General features: G+C 40.2%; 1 protein-coding gene across 1 annotated transcript; it reads right to left on the minus strand.

Moving 5' to 3' along the window:
• Positions 1–13019: 13019 nt before the first annotated feature.
• On the minus strand, positions 13020–17765 carry LOC110499972 (uncharacterized). The gene is made up of 3 exons (XM_021577054.3): positions 17287–17765; positions 15979–16114; positions 13020–15578 (listed from the first exon to the last, which is right to left on the minus strand). Exons 1-3 carry the CDS (start codon positions 17556–17558, stop codon positions 14637–14639), a joined length of 1350 nt encoding a protein of 449 aa, XP_021432729.2. The 5' UTR covers positions 17559–17765; the 3' UTR covers positions 13020–14636.
• Between the last annotated feature and the right edge of the window lie 281 nt (positions 17766–18046).

The raw sequence follows: 18046 nt of genomic DNA on the forward strand, positions 1-18046 counted from the left end.
TTCTAAGTCTGTAGGTCAAGTGGATGCTACCACTACAGTGACGGGGGAGCTCAACCTAGCCTATCTACACTGTAGTGCAATCTTGCCTGTCCAAAGTGCACTTAAGCTCTTAAGGTTAAATGGAGAACTCTTGCCCAATAAATAACCTTTGAGTTAAGTGGGGGGTTCTTGACGTGGCATCCACGATTCTTCAGAATTCTAAAACATACTTACTTGAAATGTTTGGAAGTTAATTACCTATAGTTTTAATTTTTCAGTTTATAGTGTTGATTCAGGAGTTAAATTAACACTAAAGAGTTAAATGAACACCCAGTGGTGTAAATTATCCCCCGTGTTGGTGTTAATAACCAGACTTGAACCAAAACCAGGCCAATCATTATATTTCCCAGCATGCTCTATTGCAGGTAGACTTTTTATTTTATCTTCCAATATCTATGTTTTTTGGATGTAATTGATTGATTAATTAATCTTATGCTACCCCAATTATAAATAACACTTTTTTCTTAGCTAATCCAATCTATTACTTGGACTTTTTGCAACTGTTAATGGTTGTTCCCGTTTAGAAGTGTTAGGTAGTCTCATAACTTAGTATTCCCAACCCTGGCATTCATTCTGAATATAGGTTAGGGGTGAATAAAAATGTAAAATGTAAAATGTTGGATATACTTGGCTGGATTCCAATAGGAATTACACATCACTTTGAAAGCCAGCATAATGTGACTTGCAGGCTGGATGTGATGAGTTTCAGGCCACTGTACTAGGGTTAAATGAGGCCTTCAAAATAATAGTATTTTAATTATTATTATTTGTATTTGTTTTGGAAAGTTTTTATTTATAAACTTCCTTAAAAACAGCTCATATATTTATACATCATTTTTACACATAAAAAAATAAATAAAGGCACAAAAAACAGCATTTTAATATTACATTTATATTTGTTAAAAAGTACAATAAAACAATAAAACAACCATCAATAAAAGTACATTTTCTTGTAAAAGCCTTTTAAAATGTGCACAAATTATTTAACAAAGGTAAAATATTTTTAAGATATGGAAAACATGTTAAAAAGCTGTCTTCCGTCCTTTGTACAGGAACAGGGTGAGTCCTTATCAAACTCGCCTCCTCCTGCTCTTCTGAATCAATTACCGTCCTGTCCTTCGGGGCCCAGAGCAGATCCCTCCCCTAGGGGCATCGCCCTTGGTGCCGTGGCCGCCGGGACCTTGGGTGTTGTGGGTGACCCTTCGCCTGGGGTCGAGGCCCCATTTCTTCTGTACCACCCCAGGGCTTCCGTGGCTACCATGGCCACTGCCTGGGGGTGGTCTACCAGCAGGTTGCGGGAGGACCGCAGTGCATCCTTCAGACATGTGAGTGTAGGCCAGCGCTTGGTGAAGGCCTTCGGTGGAATAAGCCTTTCGGCCCACCCCATACAGCACGAGCTGGGGCATTAGGTCCTCCCCTGCTGGCAGACACGGGGAGATCAGGGGGCCTGCTTCCTTCCACAGGTCCCTGGCGGCTCTGCACTCCCAGAGCAAGTGCCTCACCGACTCATCTTGGCCGCAACCTGGTCTGGGGCATGCGGATGTCCTCGCCATGCCCCGGGAGTGCATAACGGCCCTGACCGGGAGGATCTTGTGGGCGACCATCCAGGACAGGTCCCGTTGCCGATTCAGCAGAACAGGATGGGCCACGTTGCACCAAACCGTTGTGGGCTCGCCTATAGCAAGCCCGCACACTCGATACACTGGTTCCCACTCCTGCACAAGAGGGAGAGAAGAGAGCTGTGTTTAGTTAAAACCGTGATTGCCTGTTTTTCCAGTTTAAAATGTTTTTAAAACTTTTGGAGCTGGACATAGTGTGTGGGGAGCAGGAAAGAGACTGGGGCTTGCATGTCAACTGGGATCAGCCCTAGTCCTGAGGTATGATCCCAGCCAGAACCGTGCAAGGGCCTGGGTCTTGTTGTTGACCGGGGAGTTGGCAAGAGTGAGATGTCATGCTGTGTAGCAGCTGCCCAAGAACAAGTAGACGTCAGACAAGACTTTCCCCCCCTTGGACCTGGGCCTCTTAACCACCTCCCTCCTCAGCCTCTCCCACTTGCTTCCCCACAGAAAGTAAAATAGCATCCACTCCAGAGCTAAAAGAGTTGTATGTGGGGGGGATCTAAACGGAACTGATTAATAAAATATCATTTTCACTTAAGATCTCACTTGGTGAAGGTCACAGGACTGAACAGGAATGAATGTAACAACCATGTCTCTGTCACTAGCAAACAGTCATAAGTGATACTGGCAACTCTAAAATTCACTTGGAAGGCACACTGGGAAATATGAAAATATGGCTCAACTCCCTACAGCATTAAAACAACACCTAATTGCATTTATCAATGCAGTTCGGTAAAGAACCATCATGTTTCTTGTAGAACCTTATATTGATTTGTGTACGGTTCTTCAAAGAACCATCCCATTTAAGGTTTTGGTATCGCTCTGAAAAACATTCCAACTGGAACCTTTATTTTTAAGAGTGTAGATGAATAAGCTACCCTAACCTGTAATAGTAGGCTGGAGTGGGAATGTGAAAGTAAATTAGACTATAGCCTATCAGCATTATAGGCCTATGCAACGGCTGCGGGAGGAGTGAAGTCTGTTGTCGTTGTTGTTCTTCTTGTCTCTCTATACACAGTATGTCTATACGTGTTTATCCTACGATGGAGGATGTGGACCAAGATTTACCAACAGAGTTTGCAATTTTTCAAAATCATGGAAGGTTCAGCAAATGCGCCCAACTTTGGTAATGATGTAAATAATATTACATTTTTTACATGAGGTAATGCAATGCACAGATTTACAGAATCATTATTATTGTGAAATACTGCATAAACCTTTATGTTGACCTTATTGGCCACTCAGATAACTGTTAAAAGTTTACAATGTCATGCTTTGTTTATTTAACTGTATTGCTGCATTGTGGTTTAATGTGGTCTTCAAATAAATGACCAGCTTACTTTATAACCTAATGTCAAATTAAATGTGAAATCTTACATTCACCACAGAAAAAAAAAGACATTTGTCATGACTTCATCTTTGGACGCTGCTCTCAACAAGGTACAGTAACTGCTTGCTTAACAGTATTGCTAACTTTCTCACAAGTCCTTACCGGTTAGTGATCTCAAATCCTCTGACTTGCAAACACAAGTGCCGCTAAGTTACAACTCTGTACAGAAATAAATGACATAAATAGTCTGATTCAGACAGATTGGGTTAAATGCGGAAGACACATTTCAGTTGAACGCATTCAGTTGTGTCCCCTTACAGCTTCCACCCTGAGCCATTAAAAAGAGGACATCCAAGAAGCAAGAAGACTGCGCCATATATGGGTTATTCTTGGGCTGCGGTAATGTTTGTTTGTAAATAAACTTCTTATTTTTTACTAGAATAAATGCATTTTCTGAACACCCCACAACATTAAATACATATTAAACATCAAAGAATACAAATGTTGCCACCTCAGGCATTAAAGCCCTCCATTTTTGTCTGATATGGACACCAAATTACCCTCATGCTGCCAAACATACTCTCCTAAAACGTACTATCCTACCGATCCTCGACTTTGGCGATGTCAACTACAAAATAGTAAACACAGCAAATTGGATGCAATCTATCACAGTGTCATCCGTTTTGTCACCAAAGCCCCATATACCACCATTGTGACCTGTACGCTCTCGTTGGCAGGCCCTTGCTTCATAAGTCCTTGCTAGGTAAAGCCCCGCCTTATCTCAGCTCACTGGTCACCATAGCAGCACCCACCCGTAGCACACGCTCCAGAAGGTATATTTCACTGGTCAACCCCAAAGCCAATTCCTCTTTTGGCCGCCTTTCCTTACAGTTCTCTGCTGCCAATGACTGGAACGAACTGCAAAAATCACTGAAGCTGGAGACTCATATCTCGCTTACTAACTTTAAGCACCAGCTGTCAGAGGTAAAATAGACAGATCACTGCACTGCAGATCACTGCAGCCCATGTGTAAATAGCCCATCAAACTACCTCATCCCCATACTGTTATTTATTTGATTTATTTTGCTCCTTTGCACCCCAGTATCTCTACTTGCACACGCATCTTCTGCACATCTATCACTCCAGTGTTTAATTGCTATATTGTAATTATTTTGCCACCATGGCCTATTTACTTCTTTACCTTCCTTATCCTACCTCATTTGCACTCACTGTATATAGACTTTTTCTATTGTATTATTGACTGTATGTTTGTTTATTCCATGTGTAACTCTGTGTTGTTGTTTGTGTCTCCCTGCTTTGCTTTATCTTGGCCAGGTCGCAGTTGTAAATGAGAACTTGTTCTCAACTAGCCTACCTGGTTAAATAATGGTGGGAAAAAAAAGTTTTTATTTTCAACCCAGTCACAGACAATATGGAATTTGTCTGACTATGATCATAAAAGATACTTGTTCTAAAATCAACATTTACCTAATGCTCATGTGTCCCCCCAAACCAATTAAATTAGTATAAATATAAAATATATGTAAAATCTCAGAATTCTGCTATATTAAACCCTGAAATATACACATTATGTGTCAGCAGGCTCATCATGTAAATAAAACAATGCTTTCAATTGAGAATTTGAACATGAATCTAATCTTGAGATTGTCCTTAATATTTCAGACTGAGCTCAGAAAACATTCAATTAATATTTATTCATCTTTGCCATTTTATTTAACAAATATTGTCATGTGAGGGGGTTTAGACTAGGGTGACGGTTGAATACTGTAACGGGGTTGAAGAGGCATCGGTTTCCATATAAACTAGTTTAGTTTACTATCAAAAATCCCTCCAAGATTTACCCCAAAGCATTGCATTTCATTGTATGCAACCATGTAATAAGGACATTAGATATATTTAGAATAATTTGGGTTTTATTAACCAAACTGCAGTAAATATTGAAACAAATGAAAACACCTCAGAAAAGATCGTGTCATCAAACTGTATGAACATTTTCCAAGGGCATTTAGAATGCTAGAACAGCTGTAACTACAGCACTAGTGTCAGCATGACTATGCTTCTTCTCGGGAGCACCATATTCATTCATTCATGGTTTTCTTCCTGAGAGTCTGGCCCACACATCTCTCTCAACCTCTACATGGCGGGATGTCGAGGCCAGAAAAATCTGTTTGGTCCTACGTGATGCATACATTTCACTTGTACACTCATTTCATCCGTGCAGAGGATGAAGCCTGGAAAAAGGTCATCATCATATTCCACTACACACCACTGCCCAAGAACACCTGGATTTCCCCACTGGATTTCGTCCACAGGTTGTGGATTTTCCTCATTGGCTGGCTGTTCTGGAGGAGCCAGCAACATTCATAAATAAAGTCAATAACTCAACCCTGTCACAGGTTTACAACCCTTTACAATGAAATATGTGATGGGGTTGAGTATGACAGGTTGAGTTTTGGCCTCTGCTCCTCATGTGGTGAATGACAGGAGATCACATGGTGTGCATGGAATTAATAGATTGTATATTTTTATGGGTTAAAGTATAATAGTTTCCATCTTTATTTCATGTAACAGGGTTGAGTTGGTCAGCTCGACGATCCCCCACCTGACTTTAATTTTTAAAATGTTAAATACAGACATAAAATAATGTGATTACTTGCCTGTTTCTGTACCATGCAGTTGAAAAGTGTTGAATGATGTCACTTCCTGTTATTGATGGCACATAAGGGTGGACTGACAATTTTTATTAGCGGAGTTTGTTTGCCGTGACGGGATTGAGTGAAGATTGAGGGACAGAGCTAAATTGTGTGATTTTAATCAATAATCATGCATTTATTTGATAAAAATACTTTCTCAACAAAATAACACAAATATATATGTTTAAAGTAATGGCCAAAGTTATTAATTATGTGCACATTTTAATATTAATTTCCCAATTAAAAATTAAGTGAAACGCCTGGGGGACATGACACAATTCTTAGTGTCAGTAAAAAAATGCGATTTTTTTAATAATAAAGTTGAAATTAATTATATATGTATTTAAATTCATTATACTGAACATTTAAATGTATATACAAAATATTTTAACATTTCATTTTGGTGACCCAATACTTGAAATACATTATAAAAAGTCAGAGGGACTAAAATATTACCTGAGCCCCAGAATGACCCACGTCCCGCTCCCATGAGGACTATCTACGAAAAGCAGCGGAGAAGCGCAATAGATTTCTAAGAAGAGGCTACACAATGTGTGGATGAAGCTCTTATTTTGGTATTAGGGAAAACACGAGATTAATTTCTACAAAAAAAAAAAGACCAACTAGCGCTAAAGAACGCTCTGTAATGTTAACCACCACATATACTTTGAACTCGTGCAAAGTGGTAGATGCAAGGAACACTGGCATGGACCCAGTTTTGCCAGATTAATTTAATTAAGAAACCCACCAGAGGTCGCAAATTACGGGACAAATTGGTCCATGCCAACAACCAGCCACAAAATAAAATGAGCCCGGCTCCATTACGCCCACTCCTGAATGGTAGCTATAAATGCAGAGGTTGCGCAACAAGATGAAGTGTGAATATTTCTGCCACTCACATACATGAAAACGGTTCCAAATAAATTACATTATTACGTGCTCCAACACCCATGTTACCTACATGATTACATGTCCACGTGGGCTGTATTTTGTAGGTAAAACCTCTCGTCCTCTCAAACAGGGATTATTCAATCGCAGTACATTCATACCTTTAGATTTTGTGGCATAGAGAATGTCAAGATATCAGACACGGGAGGTTATATAAATAATACTCTGAACAAAATATATATATTTTTTTCACCCTCCAGACATTAGTCCCAGAAGGTCTTAATGATGAAATGCCCATGCATGTTATTATGTAAATGTGAACATGAATTAATGCCACCACTTCAGACTGCTCTGAATTTTTTTCTTGCACTGTGCCCAATGATTTGTGAAGGCTTGCTTGGTGGGTCGATGTCCTCATTGGGGTTTTGGAGACGTGTTCGGAGCGTTTTATGTGCACACTTTATCGGAATACTTGTGAGGTGCACATTGTTATATTTGGTAACACTTGCTTGTTTTCGCTAGACTTCAAACCCAAGCAGCACATTGGATAGATGTGGGCGGAGCAGTGTCTACATAGGGGTGCAAGTTGTAAACACTCACAAAAGCTCTGACGAAGGCCTTGAGGCCGATATGTAAAGCTTTAAAAAAGAGCGGTGATACTGGCAAGAGCAGTGTGCGGGTTTATTCATTTTTCTCAATTCAAGTCTATGGCCATTGACGTGCACTGGTTTTTATGCAAATATGGTTTTAATACAAAAAAGTCTAAATAGCAACCTGAACACCGGTCTGTCTGCACATTCTTAAATTGGTTTAGTGTTGATAGCCAAAGCAGTTTAAGCACAAGAGCAGTTGGAAGAAGGCAAATAATAACTAGACAATTACATTTCCTGTAGTAAATATCTTAAAGTATTTATGGTGGTGAAATAGTAGTGGTAGTGACGGCAGTAGTAATGGTAGTAGCAGTTAAATAAAGGTTAAATAAAACATTTATAAGATAGTAGTAATGGTAGTAATAACGTTTTCATAGTGCTGTGGGCTGTCTCCAAAACATCCCTACTAAGGTTCATTCCCACGTGGGCAATTATTGCCTGTGGATCTTCAACTAACCACAAAGGGTGGGTCAACTCTTACTAATTGTTGTAGGCCTGGATTATCCCGTGGTATAAATGTATTTCCCGGTGAGGGGTCTTCCGACAACTAGTTGTTTTCAAAAAGAGAGCGCTAAGCTCCACTCAAAACAACCGGGTCACCCATCTTGGTCTATCCCTGCTTGCCCACAGATGTTAGCTTACTCTTTCCCAGAGGTGACCTGTCATTTAGGGCAGGTGGGGCAGAGCCCAGAAGACTGAAACAACACTGTAGAAACATAGACATAGAAACACCGGATTTTCGTCAGGTATTTAAAAATGTTTATTAATTATGAAAAATATTAACATTCGACCCATTAAGCCACTAGGTAATTCGACTGCAGGAAAGGGCTTAACCAAAATCTTCAAGCTTCTGACAAATCAATCTGCTCCTGCTCTGTCTGCCCCAGCATCTGCCCTTTCCCTATCTCTTACTTTGCTATTTATACATTTTGCCCATGCCTTTCTTAATTACAGGCATACAAGACGTTGTCTCCTTTACACGTGATGTCTAAACAGAGTTAGGTAACACATTGTCTTCTTCACATATGACGATGATCCACGGTGACATCTAATTCAACGCCCACGTGCCATTCGGCAGCTCCACCAGCTCTAACCACAGGAGGCTGCTGAGCGGCTCATAATAATCGACAGAACCGAGCTAATGGAATGGCATCAAACACATGGAAACCATGAGTTTGATGTATTTTATAACATTCCACCAATTCCGCTCCAGCCATTGCCACCAGCCCAATCTCCCCAATTAAGGTGCCGCCAACCTGTGGCTCTAACTCAGGGTTTGAGTTCGACGAGTGTGACGCTATGTAAGATCAACTTCCGCCCTCCGGCAGTGGAACATCTGTAGTCTACCCGCACCCGCCACTTCCTCCCTGCCTCTTCAGCAGCTTGCTGTTGGTTCCTCTTTTTCTGCTTCTTTGTTTCAGTATTTTTTCTGCTTCTTTGTTTCAGTATTAACAGTCCGGTTGGGGCTGGAGGAGTTATCAGGTCACAATGACCAGGTTCATTCATGACAATAGGCTATGGGTTAGTTATAGTGATCTATTTTGGGGTGATTTGTAGGTGTGGAGTTATTATAGTGGGTTATAGTGGGCTAGTAGTAATGGTAGTATCAGTAGCGTCTGCAACACTAGTGGTGGTGGTAGTAGTAGAGGTTTACTGCAATAGTTGTAGTATTAGCACTAAATAGTACTGTAACGCTTTATTGAAGCAATCTATGTTGAGTCAGTCTGCTCATCTGGAATTCTCTCTAATTTTTCTCTTTTTCTCCCCAGTTGGTAGTTACAGTCTTGTCCCATCGCTGCAACTCCCGTACAGACTCGGGAGAGGCCATGGCCGAGAGCCATGTGTCCTCCGAAACACGACCCAGCTAAGCATCACTGCTTCTTGACACGTGCTCGTTTAACCCAGAAGCCAGCTGCACAAATGTGTCGGAGGAAACACATTACAGCTGGCGATGAAGTCAGCATACATGAGCCCTGTCACCACAAGGAGTCGCTAGAGCGTGATGGGACAAGGACTTCCCAGCCAGCCAAACCCTCTGTAATGGCTTTCTTTGGTAGAAGGAGAGTCGGACCAAAATGCGGCGTGGCTATTGAGATTCATGTTTAATAAAACAACGTAAACACGAATCAATACAAAAACAATAAACGTAATGTGAAAACCGAAACAGCCTAAACTGGTGCAAACTAACACAGAGGACACTAAGGACAATCACCCACGAAACACCCAAAGAATATGGCTGCCTAAATATGGTTCCCAATCAGAGACAACGATAAACACCTGCCTCTGATTGAGAACCACTTCAGACAGCCATAGACTTCACTATGTTTATTTTCATTTATACTTCGACCAGGGCGTGACACCCTCCCCTAATCCAGACGACGCAGGGCCAAATGTGCGCCGCCTCATGGGTCTCCTGGTCGCGTCCAGCTGCGACACAGCCTGGGATCAAACCCGGATCTGTAGTGACCATTGCGCGACTCAGGAGGCCCCGCTCATCTGAAATTAAAAGTGTACTACTCTAATCTATGGAGTTTTAATGCAAATTTGAAATGCTTATTGTTGAAAAGTATAAAATAGTATCAAAGTAGGGAGAGAAGTTGAGCATAAAAACAACCAACCTAAAGCTATTAATGCCCCTAGCAAGCTAATGTAGCTCCCCGTCACTCCTGTCAGGTAGCTAGCTACAGTTAAAACATTAAAAGGAGAGCCACACACTCTAGCTCAAATGCAATCATTTAAAAACCTAATATCCAACATTTCGACAGACATGCTGTCTTCATCAGGGTATACAGTTACCCATAGCTGGCTAGCTAGTTTTATAGTTATGTAATTTATTTATTAATTTATATGTATATGAAGCTAGCTACTTTTTATAGGCTCCTCACAATGAGACTAAGCCAATTTGAGCATCATTCCTATTTGCCAATGCTAAAATCAATTTAATCTATATACAGTATATATTTTTAGTAAGCTATTGTCAAGCTCACAAATGGCAAAAATTCAGCCATGTTGATTAAGTTGGACCCTTCGCGGTCACCGGACTTTGACACGTGACTACAGTTTTCACTGAATTGTGGGTCATATTAACCCCACAAGTGATCAAAGTTCTTCACTTGCTCCCTCTAGCTAAATCGAGGGTAGAGGGGGCAATGTTTGTGAATTAGACCTCCACTTAAGATGGCAATCAAACTGCACTGCATCCGGTTTTGATGGCGATTCTCCTGAGGGAAAGTGGCTAGCGCGAGAGCTGAGGGGGTAAAAATTACATGTTTGGACTGCAGCCTATGTCAAGACCAAAATAAAAAATGTAATCTTACCAAAATAAAATAAAATGATTGGTGATAAAAAAAGTTTTACAGTTTATAAAGTCTAAATATAATCAACCTGATCTATTGACAAGCTGCACATTTTAACATTGGTTCATTTTTAAATGGTTCAAGAACATTGGCAATTCCAAATTTGACCATTGAAGTCTACGGAGGTTTTATGCTAATTGATATGGTTATATTTCAAAAAGTACAAAAAGCATCAACAATCTAAGTTGAGTCAGTCTGTACATGTCAAAGTTGGTTTGGTGTTTGCATCTTTAAGGATTCAAGAGCAGTGGCTAATCCAAATACTTCACATTTAAGCCTTTGGAGTGTTTATGCAAACTTTAAATGGTTATAGTTAAAGTATAAACGGTATCAAAAAGCTGTACACAAGCACACTATTCAAGCCTGGTCTGCACGTTTTAAAGTTTGAATGGTATTTCTATTTTAAACAGTTGAAAACTAGTAGTGACCACAATTTTCCTCATTCAATCCAATGGCCATTGAAAAATTGGAATTCTTGCAAATATGGTTGTAGTGTGGAAAGTATAAGTAGTATCCAAAAGTTGTTTTCAAGCAAAATTAAGACAGTCAGCATGCACATTTTAAAGTTGGTTTGGTGTTGGTAGCTTTTACGGTTTTGGCACTACAGATGGCAGGGGAAGGCAAATAAAAATAAAAAAAATCAGCAAGCACATCTAATAAGAGTATGTAAGAGTGCCAGAATGGCCTTGCTGTCATAAATATGTTTTCATCAGAGAGTAACGTGTTCAAGGTCAAAGCAATACAAAGCTGTACACAAGAACATTTGAGAAAATGACAGTGGGGGTTCACAAACCCACTGTTGGGAGAGTGCTAAACTCTGGCCAAAAGAATTGATACACTGTAGATTTCTTAAAGAGATAGTTATATCAATATTCATTTATTGAACAGCTTCTAATGGAATTTACCATTTGAATGGCACCTTTGTTAGTCTTACTAATTGTAAATGATTCCACACTGAAATAGGTCCATTCATGCTCAGATTATCAAATCCTCAGGAAGAAGCATCAATGAGAAAGTTTTTTGGGGTGATTGACTCAAGATGTTGACAGTATTTGCAGAGACAACATTGACTGGAGACTATGTGGAGCAAATAGAACTGCCTACGGAAAAGGTGGGATGCCACTACAGTGTATATGCAATATTTCCATGAATTCAGATGAATAACTATTGAATTGGCACAGAAAATGTGCTTGCCTATGTCTGTGAACATCATAGATCATATTGGAGCTAAAAACAAGTTACTGTAAGGGATGCTAAGTTCTCCCACGGCTACACCAGACAGTCAGGAGCAAGGTCCATGTTTGTTTGTCATGTGCTGGTGGGAGACTACACTGAGGGAAACTTCAGCTATGTGAAACCACCTCCTAAAGAAACTTCTATGACAGCTGTGTGGACAACATCCAAGACCCCAATGTGTTCGTAGTTTTTGAAAAGTATCAGGTTTACCCCCAGTGCCTCATACAGAACAGTGATGGTAACTCCACTATTAAAGCTCAGACAAATCATACTCCAAAGCCTGGACGTGTATCTCGGCAAAAGCCTGGCCCTGCCAGCCAAACCCAATTTTTTTTATTCTGCCGTTGTTTGCCGTGGATTGTTTGTTGGCCATTACGCATTTGGAATCGTTGCTGTTAAGGTTGAATACAGTGGCAATATTAATGAAGTTGACTGTTTGTTTACCAATAAAGGTATGTGTTGGAGCACGTGTGTGTGCCCTACGTCACATTTACCATTTTAGGACATCTTCATTTGATCACTCTTTTGTTGCTGAGAATGGGTCTAATAGACTAGAAGTAACATAGTATGACATGTAACCATACCAAATGTAACATAAGATAGAAGTTACATTAAGGCAAAATCGAAAGGAGGGTGGTTGGTCTGCATGAATAACACAAATGTCTAGCAACCCAAAAGTTGTGTGTTTGAATCTCATCACAGACAATTTTAGCAGCTACATACTAATGTTTAGCTACTTTGTAACTACATAGCATGTTAGCTAACCTTTCCCCTAACCCTTTAACCTAACCATTAGCCTAACTAACGTTAGCGCTAGCAACCTAGCTAAAGTTAGCGCTAGCAACCTAGCTAACCTTAGCCACAACAAATTGGAATTCGTAACATATATGTTTGCAAATTTGTAACATATATTATATTTGGAAAATGTGTAACGTATTGTATGAATTGCATTTCATAACATATTGTATGCATTACAATTTGTAACGTATTGTACGAATTGCAGTTCGTAACATATCATATGAATTGTCATTCGTAACATTTCACACGAAATGGATGATGAACATCCACAAATGAATACATACCATACGAAACGTAACATATACTAAATGGAGTGTCTCAGATTTACGTTGTTAGATTTGCGTCAATTCGAATCTGGTATCAGGATAAATATGACAATGAGTCACCGATTGTATACTATGTATTTTTTATTAGCTAAGCAATAAGTGGTTAATGCAATTTTCGTATATACGGACTCTCTGTCCCACCTGCAGGGCAAAAACAGAGAATTCTTTATACTGTGATAGACAGTTCCAACCCGTCTGTTGGCCCTTCACAGTAGAGTCTGGGCGTGGTTTAAACTTGCTCAGCCTATTGCAGGCGCTCAGGCGGGTCTCCGCCTCTTGGCGCTTCTGTTGATAGATGTAACTGTTGCTGTGAAGAACATCCATGCGCTCATGCTCCATACCGTTATCTCGCACCTGGCTCCTGTTATCTAACAAAATACCGCTTTTTCTGCAACCCCACGCTCTGAATGTGCCCTGTCTTCTGTATTTTTCCATCATGAGAAAGTCCCATGGCCCTGACACTTTTAACAATGTTTCAAGTCAGTTATGTTGCATAACACATACATACATCCACACAAGCCAACAGCAGATAATATTCAATCATATATATGGTAATGGTCTATAGTGCATAACACAGAAACCTCATAACGTACAGAATAATATGAAATGCTCTGAGACCACGTTGGCAAGAAATGCAAACTTTTTAAAATCCTTTATTTAACTAGGCAAGTCAGTTAATGACTAATTCTTATTTCTGGTGAAGGCCTAGGAACAGCGGGTTAACTGCATGTTCAGGGGCAGAACGACAGATTTGCACCTTGTCAGCTCGGTTGGTTTCTAGTCCAACGCTCCAACCACTAGGCTACCCTGCCGCCCCAAACTTAGAGTATGAGTTAATAAAATGCTTCTAAACTTTTTAATTTCCAATTTGAAAATTCAAACTTGATTCGCACAAACGAAAAATGTATCAAGCCCTACAAAAATGTCCATAATTATAATCCACATTTCCTATTGCTGCAGGATTATTTTCCTGCTGTAGAAAACTGGCTCAAATTAAGATCCTACGTCTGTACAGTAGGACTCGCACGTTAATCCTCTTCGTCAGGTGATCCTTTGTGCCCAGCAACCCCTGATCAGGTGATATGCATCTGACTTCATATACTATTTGTACTGTATATAAAAAGTGTTTCTGTGGTGTCCAAATGTATGACCTCCATTTCAAGTGCTATGGTGGCAGAGAGGAATGGTCACTGCACAGTAGAGAAATAATACTTTTCTCTTTGTTTCTTTTGAAATTCTGTCAGGCTACAGCCTTGAGATATGAAGTATGTCAGTCACAAAACATAAGGATTTTGCACAATAAACACTTTCTTCATTTCTATATTAGAAAGTTGATAAAATACATATTAGAAGCGCAAATGTTGTGAATTAAAATCCAGCCAAGGCTGCTCTCTTCTGATGTATTCTAGGAAACACATGTAACTATCAAGATATCATAAAATTCTAACAAGCAAGGCTTAGGGGTGGTGCAGAGAGATAATGCTCCTGTCAAACAGTCTCAGTTTTCTCCTACCCCCAAGGGTTCAAATCCTGACCCATGTACGTACTGTATATCTTGTCAGTATGATACTGATGTAGGATCTTAATTTGACCAGTTTCTTCACAGCAGGAAAACAATCCTGAAGCAACAGGACATGTGGATTATTATTACATTTTTTTTACATCTGGGTTGACAAAAATTCATCTTCGCCTGGCTGATGGAGGAGCTTTGGTTGTTTTTGGTTGATGTGGAGCTGGTTGAGAGGATTTTGATTTGTGTGGAGCTGGTGGATGCGGTTTAGAGGATTTTGATTGCTGTGGAGTTGGTGGAGACGGTTTAGAGGATTTTGATTGCTGTGGAGTTGGTGGAGGCGGTTTAGAGGATTTTGATTGCTGTGGAGTTGGTGGAGGCGGTTTAGAGGATTTTGATTGCTGTGGAGTTGGTGGAGGCGGTTTAGAGGATTTTGATTGCTGTGGAGTTGGTGGAGGCGCTTTAGAGGATTTTGATTGCTGTGGAGTTGGTGGAGGCGCTTTAGAGGATTTTGATTGCTGTGGAGTTGGTGGAGGGCCTTTAGAGGATTTTGATTGGTGTGGAGCTGGTGAAGGTGGTTTCGTGGATTTTGATTGGTGTGGAGCTGGTGTAGGTGGTTTAGAGGGTTTTGATTGGTGTGAAGCTGATGATGGCTTAGTATGGCTCTTGGATTTGGTCTGGACAAAGGGACGTGATTTTAACTTGAAATTGCAGAGCATTGAAGGGGTCACTTGTGAGTGTACTATGATTGGCTGCAAGTGGATGTAGTGGGTCTCTCTTTGGACAACATTGGGGGCCGGGAGATATGTTTGTGGGGGTGGGGGTGGTGGTGGTGGAGGAGGATGACACACAGGTCTAGAGCCTTCCTCATACTGAATGGCCTGGTTGTTGCGGTAGGTGTACAACATGGATGCCACCAGTTCATTAGGTACTCCCCTCTGCTGTAGGGTGTTGAGCGGGTGGGGCTCGTAGAAGTCGTGAGACCTGTCACAGTCCACATCTGCAGCACAGGTTCCTGTAATGTAGCGCTGACAGACGTGGAGTCTTCTGCATTTCTCCTTGTCAGGACAGTATCCGTACTCTCCACTACCTTTGTTGTATGTGAAGCAAACCTGGAGACAAACACAGACCACTCCTAGTAGGTGCACATCAAATGTATTAAATGGAAATCACATTTCTTTACTCTGGATATCTACATGCTCAATTTAGAGGATATACAGTATTAGGTAATTATATTATGATGTAAATATGAACAAGACTCAAGAGAATGAAGTAAAGAAAACACTGCCAGTTGGTTACCAACCCGGCCCATGTCCAGCTCAAAAATATGTTTTGTCATGCATTTAAGATGCATTAGTACATTCTCGTATGAACCCATTTTACTTACAAATGTTTATTTTTTTTAAATTCCAAGTAAGAATATAACATAATTTATCTTCTGAAAGTATGTTTGTGTGTGTGCTTTTAAATTGCTTCCACTAAGTTGCAAGGAGCCTGAAAATACGAGCTTACTGGGGGTAAGAGGGTGTTGTCATTCTGCAGTAGTAATATACACAGCTCCCTCTTGTCCAATTTCTCCAGGTGATGCTCTCTCAGGACTCTGATGTTGTATTCTGACGTCAGCTCATGACAGAAGTGGCACCGTTGTCTGAAAATCAAAGTTTTGTTTAGTTTATTAAATTGGACCATTTTAAAAAACAAGCACACATAAAACTTGAAAAAGCCATACATGCACATGAGCAAAATCAGAGGATAACACACAAAGTCTGGGACTTATTTCCATTGTGGTCCTTGAGACAAGATGGCTAGACAAGATCGAACACAGTTAAACACAGTATGGCAGTGAAATAATAAAACAATAACAGAGAAGAACATCTCTCTCTTCATTGCAGTTACATCATATGGGCACAGAAGACAAACATATTATTACTTAAATGTTTAAAGCTGCCCAGAACAAGAAAATACCTTCCCCTGCATTACTCCTGAACCTGTATAAGTACACACCAGGAACACCTCACCTGGTGCTGTGATTGTGTGCATCCCAACACGACCATAAATACTCCTGTAAACCAAACCTAGTCTAATCTGGGACACCCTATCCTCCAGTTAAATTCCTGAAAGCAGCTCCTGCCTATGTGAGTACGTGGACTCACCTTTAATACTACCCTGATCCGTTTATTCTGGGCTATCTGGTAGCATCCCCTTCATAAATGTCGATAAGCCCCGAAACCAGGAAGTACTAGCGTAGTCAAAATGGCATTGAATGAGGGCAGTGGCTAGCACTTTCATGGAGTCCTTATCAAAAGAAAGCAATAGTTTCCTAATAGGCCTACTGTCCTTCTTTTTTTAAACAGCATTTTGAGATTGATAATACTAACGGGAAAATGTTGGCGAAAGCATATAATATCAAATGAAAATGGCTATTGAACAGCTGTGTTGCTTTATAACACGCCCCAGCTTTTATGGCCGTGTTTTAGCTAGAGTAAAATGACACCATTTTGTTTGTCTTAATGACATTGCAATAACGTTTTACAGTTTCCAAAATACATACTGCAACCTCTAAATCTTAATATTTAGAACCACATTATATAGAGAGAAAAACAATCTACAAACAATATTAACCGGACTACTGCCACTACAACCAACTGTTCACAACGTGTCATTTAAGTTAGCCTACATGTTGCATAATACAATACCATTTTTTATATAGAACATTTCAAAACAAGGCAATTAATAGGTGACATCCCAGAAATATGATTAAAAAACGGCATATTAGGGAGTCTGACAAGGCCTATTGACCAAAGTAATAACAAGGTTTACCCTTCATTGAATCGACACGTTCCATAAAGGTAGAATATACACAGATGTAAATTGCTGCAGCCATTACATTCCTTGTCTCTGCATAATCTCATCTTCGTCTTGGCAAATATCAGTTTGTTTCCCTCAAAGACAGCACTGGTAAACATATCCTGATTCCCTAAAACACTCTCCAGGTCATCTTCTGGCGTGCTAAAGTTGGCACGCATTTCTTCCAGCTCAAAATACCCATTATGGGCACAGAGGATCTTATAGACCAGAGCTGTTGTATCCATGTCCGTCACCGTAGATCTTCTGCCTTGACTGTTCAAATCGGTTCAAATGCATGACTGTACATATTGACAGCAAACATTGACAACGCTGAAGTAGAACTTTCCTCTGCATTCAAAACAGGTCCCTGCAATAAACCACTTCTACCTATGTGAAGCTAGCCACAATAAGGATTAGCCACATTAGTGGAATTTGCGGGTCGCCTTCAAAATAAAGGTTCCTAATAGAAAGTGATGCAACTGGTTGCAAATTGTGGAATCATGCCATATTTGGACTAGATAATGCTAAACAAGTTGGGAATGTTGTTATATAAATTCAATAAAAGACAATAATTAGCTACCTGGCAAAAAAATAAGTTGAAACAGCACTGTGGATGTATTAAACTCCCAAATAATTTGTGGCATACTTATATTTCACTGTGTACAGCCTTACCTATGGATTATGGTTCAATTAAATGGGGTATCAGTCTACTCAGTGTTACCCACAGAACACA

Source organism: Oncorhynchus mykiss, chromosome 21, assembly GCF_057628025.1.
Source record: "Oncorhynchus mykiss isolate SJ-2025 chromosome 21, ASM5762802v1, whole genome shotgun sequence".
NCBI classification, from domain to species: domain Eukaryota; kingdom Metazoa; phylum Chordata; class Actinopteri; order Salmoniformes; family Salmonidae; genus Oncorhynchus; species Oncorhynchus mykiss.